The sequence below is a fragment of the Polistes canadensis genome, unplaced genomic scaffold, assembly GCF_001313835.1.
Source record: "Polistes canadensis isolate GaletaPanama2010 unplaced genomic scaffold, ASM131383v1 scaffold_31, whole genome shotgun sequence".
In the NCBI taxonomy this organism is placed as follows: Eukaryota; Metazoa; Arthropoda; class Insecta; order Hymenoptera; family Vespidae; genus Polistes; species Polistes canadensis.
This window is the reverse complement of record NW_014569578.1, coordinates 1,108,935-1,113,971: the sequence shown is the minus strand read 5'-3', so window position 1 is coordinate 1,113,971 and position 5,037 is coordinate 1,108,935. Positions and strand designations below refer to the sequence as shown.

The following is a 5,037-nucleotide window of genomic DNA, read 5'->3' as shown; positions in this document are numbered from 1 at the left end:
AATTGACATCTATTTTAATATTCTAACACACTCTACATATATTTCAGATTATTTAGACACATATATGTACTAGTATAAGTATTTCATACTTACTAACATAATTTAAATATTAAAAGATTTCTATGTGATATTCTTTTCGATAAAAATTTCCCCCTCCGAAGACACCACTACACTGGAACGTTGAAACACATGTACATTTGYTTAAACAATTACATAAAAATTGAAATATAGCTAAAATCAGAGCTTTGTAATTTTAAATTGTATTTATTAGAATTAATTTTAACGTTACATACATAAGAAACTTTCGGACAGCCATGTAAACAACATTTAATATAAAAAACTTTTTTTAAATTACAATGTATCAGTCTAACAAAATATTTCAAAAAGGAAAGCACATTAGAAGGTACATCCATATTTTTAGATTACAATATACATTTCTATGGATTAATTAACTATTATTTTAATAATCTTATACATCCTTCTAATGTTTCAATTTGTTCTAACACATCTATATTTGTTGATATATTACATTACTTATTAACGTATTTAAAATAGAAGATAATTTTGATATATTTTTCTTTTATGTTTTTAGATGCCTTTTTTGAACATGATTTTGTTACTAAGCCAATATATGAACATAAAATTATATATATATAATAATAAATAATTATATATATATATAATATACATTGTTTTAAATCAGTTTTTTGTTAGACTTCGACACGTAAACGAATGACTTGCGAATAGGTGGAACTCTTAGGGTAGTCTTGCGTTTTAAATACTTAAAATCTTATAAAATGAAATGCTGCAAAGTACATATATTTTACACATAGCTGTCATATCTTTGGAACGTTCTCGTTAATATTTTTTATAATTAGAGTGAATAAATTTTAATCAACTTTATATTAAATTAAAGTACTCTCTTTCGTCTACGCATAGAATACTTATTCGGGTTTTAAATTGATCTCAAAATTTTCATAAATATTTAAAAATTAATGTTTTTGAAGATATTCACAGAGAGTTATTTAAGGAAGATATATCTACTAACTGCATACTGTTAATTTCATGTCGCTGTGCGCGAGTTATGTACGGTATCCGAAGTATGAATTCACACACACTTGTAAGTAATAACGAATAATTTATTTGGTTAGGGTAAGTAAATAAATAATCGAACTAAAAAAGGCGTTGATTAAAATACTTCTTATTTATTCACACTTCCTTACAAGTTGGATGCCCGACAGAGAGTGACTCGTCGCCGGTGCGAGAGCAATGATTGTAAGTACTTTCCTTGTTCCTCTTATCGCATTCCAATTGCGTCATCCTTTGTCTTAGGCCGCATCAACCGGGCATCGAAGATGTTTAGTCTATCTATGGTGATAAGGACGCTAACCGCTCGGCAGCCTCAGATGCTTAAAGGCCGAGTCATATAACGCGCGCATCGTGAAAATTCACTCTCATCATTTTTACCCTGACGCGCCAAATGAAGTATAACTTCAAAAATTCCTATCCATCACTAGGACTTGAATACTAGTAAATAAACCTCTTTCTAATCACAACAGTAAGGTAAACGGATATACCCAATGACGAAATTATTTAGATTCATATAAAAGCAAAACTTAACAACAATTACATATTTCATTATTGTTAATTTGATTTGATTGTTCAGCTGTTTTCTTCTTCTTCTTCTCTCTCTCTCTCTCTCTCTCTGTCTATAACAAAGAATCATTTTCATTAGTAGTAATATTTTGTGTAGATAGATTTCTGTATAGTAAAGAAAGACTACTTCTGATTTCTAATTATTTCAATTCTTCGAATAGTACGTATTTCCAATTGACATTATTTATTCTAATAGCATAATTATCTAGATGATTAGTAATGATTATAAATAAGGCGTAAAATAGGTCGAGCGAGGAATATGATTGAGAAAACAGGTTGCTTCTTTCGAGTAGTCATTCTAACCTCGTACTACCTCGTGTGTATTCGTATTGACGGCGGAGAGGGGGGCGGGTAGCTGCGGCTGCGGCTGCGGCGGTGAGTAGACGGAGGACGCGCGCGGAGTATAAGTGTGTGTCAGTATACATAATAATATAGTGTGTCCGTGACTTTGACCAAGTTGGAATAAATTGAGGAAGACATTTCTTTATTTAACGTAAGAGAGAGAATTATTAGAAGAAGAAAAAATAATAAAAGTTTGTTAAACGGGTCCATGGTGTGAAAGAAGGATAGTAAGATGGCGGGATCACTAACGTGGTCGTGCACTTGTTGTCTACGATTCAAGTTTAGCCCCGAGGAAATCGAGCAGCGATACAAAAGCCAAGAAATCGACCGGATGTTGGAGAAAGATCGGCAAACATTTCGTAGGCAGGTTAAACTTTTGTTACTTGGTGCTGGAGAAAGTGGAAAATCAACATTCCTTAAACAGATGCGAATTATACATGGAATCAAATTTGAGGTATGACGAATGGTTACGTGTCCAAGTTATTACGCATTATTACCTGATCAATTTCATTTCAATAAGATTCTCGAAATAAAAGAAGGATTGTATATTACTTACTGACACGCCAGTTTTACATTTCCTCATTATCCTCGTGTTTTTTTTATGGCAAAATTCTCTTTTTTTTTTTTTAATTACATCTTGTTCAATTTACTTATCTCACTTATCTCCTCTAATTATACTATGTAGTATCATGATTCTCATATCTGAACTATTTCATTTTTATTAAATTCATGTATATCAACCTGAACCATATGATTGAGCGATTAAAATACATTGGCTATGGAAGTGTTATTATTTATCTAATATTTGCCACAATAAACGTAGTCTATTCTACTAATGATTAAAACATTTGAAAGTCATTAAAATATTTTTTATTTTTCAGCCTGAATTAATTAAAGAGTATCAACATATAATCTATAAAAACATAATCAAAGGAATGAAAGTACTGTTAGATGCAAGAGATAAGCTGAATATACCTTGGGAAAATCCGAAAAATTATGATATTGGATATCAATTATTGAAATTTGAAAATACCATGATTTTAGATACTAGATTGTTTCTTCACTACGTACCAGCTTTGCAAAGTTTATGGACGGACGCGTCTATAAAAAAAGCATTTGATAGAAGAAGAGAATTTCAATTAGTAAGATAATATTTTTAAATAATCTTTATAAATGATTTGATACTAGTTAAAAATAATATTTTATAAGTAGTTAAATGTATTTTTAATGAATAATAAATAAAACAATCTTCAATTTCCAGAGCGATTCGGTCCAATATTTTCTAGATAACCTCGATAGGATTGCCAAAGTGGTAATGTAATATTTCATTAATAAATATTCTTTTTTCCGTATGCGATATCATTATTTCATAAGATGCAACAAAAAAATATCCATAAATTAGAATCTTATAATATTTTACTGACTTCTATCTTATTTTGTAGGATTATGCTCCTACGCATCAGGATATTTTACACTGTAGAAAGGCTACGAAAGGAATTTCTGAATTTGTAATACCAATAAACAATATTCCATTTCTCTTTGTTGATGTTGGTGGACAGAGATCTCAAAGAAAAAAGTGGTATCAATGTTTTGACTGTGTGACCTCTATATTATTTCTTGTATCTTCTTCAGAGTTTGATCAGACCATAGCAGAAAATAAGTAATAAACAATACAGTTAAATATCTAAATATTGTGAAATTTTTTTGTAAAAAAGGTAGTTAATTTATTTTGTTCGTTATTTTAGGGAAACTAATAGATTAGAAGAATCAAGAAATATCTTTGATACAATAGTAAATAATATGACATTTGGTGGAGTTTCAATAATTTTGTTTCTAAATAAAACTGATCTCTTGGACAGAAAAGTAAGATCAAATGATACCAATGTTCGCTGGTATTTTCCACAATTTACTGGCGATTCACATTCCATGAAGGATGTACAGAATTTTATATTGGAAATGTTTATATCTGTCAAGAAGGACCCAAGAAAGCCTTTATTCCATCACTTTACCACTGCAGTTGATACAGAAAATATTAAAGTTGTTTTTAATGCAGTAAAGGATACTATTTTGCATCGCAATTTGGAGTCTTTAATGCTCCAATAATGTAAAGTAAGAATGGAAGGAGCAGTTATTAATGGTTAAAAGGTATGTATACAGTACTAGTATTAATTGTATAAAAAAGGCCAATTTATAGCATTACGATTGCTCGCATTGGCAGTTAGAAGAGTTTACATTCTTGCAGGACAATATTCGTTGATATAAGCTATATTATTTATTACTATATCAATTACGTCAAATTAAGCACACGTACAATTGATCTATATTCAAAAAACAAGTATTATCTTGTCTGAAAATATGTCAAGCTGATATTCAACTTCTTATGCATTGCATTTATTGATAATTATTTTTATAACATCTTTAAAAGCCTAAACAGTTTTGTAAATAACGGGTTTTTAGGTATTATATAATTTAGCAAGTTTAATTTGGACAATTTAGACAAAATTGTCTGAAAATGTGTCAAGTAGGTATTCAACTTCTTGTGCATTATATCTATCGATAATTATTTTTATAATATCTTTAAAAATCCAGATAATTTTGTAAATAAGGGCGTTTATACGTTACATAAATTACAAATTTTAATGTATACATTTTTTTTATGAGAAAATTACATTTCATTCGGTACATATATTAATATACTCTACAGAAATTTAGCTTGTTGCTATCTCGTGCTGCTAAGTGTGCTGAAGATATTATCTAGACAGACAAATTTGTTTCTGGCATTAATATAACTTATTTATACTTTAGACTAATTATCTTTGTTAATGATCACTACATTAAGTAGAGAGTAAACCAAATATTAGCCCCATGCCATATAAACCAAATGAGACTAACCACTTGTGTTCAAACGTTAATATATTAACTCATTTGTTTCTAACTATGATAAAATATGTACTGATTATTATTTATAATCTGAAGTTATCAAAATCATAATATAATTGAAGTATTTTAATTTTTATAGAAAGAATTACATTGCATTTT

The 5,037-nt window shown here is 29.1% G+C and overlaps 1 protein-coding gene across 2 annotated transcripts; it reads left to right on the top strand.

The window, feature by feature from the left end:
* The first annotated feature begins 1,998 nt into the window (after positions 1-1,998).
* LOC106784198 (guanine nucleotide-binding protein subunit alpha homolog) lies at positions 1,999-4,625 on the top strand. Of its 2 annotated transcripts, XM_014743492.1 has the most exons (6): positions 1,999-2,452; positions 2,880-3,140; positions 3,260-3,310; positions 3,441-3,658; positions 3,744-4,143; positions 4,241-4,625. In XM_014743492.1, the coding sequence occupies exons 1-5, from the start codon at positions 2,231-2,233 to the stop codon at positions 4,099-4,101; spliced, it is 1,110 nt and encodes a 369-aa protein (XP_014598978.1). In that variant the 5' UTR covers positions 1,999-2,230; the 3' UTR covers positions 4,102-4,143; positions 4,241-4,625. The 2 variants fall into 2 exon arrangements, with proteins under 2 accessions (XP_014598978.1, XP_014598977.1); XM_014743491.1 differs by having other exon boundaries at positions 3,744-4,625.
* Positions 4,626-5,037: the final 412 nt, after the last annotated feature.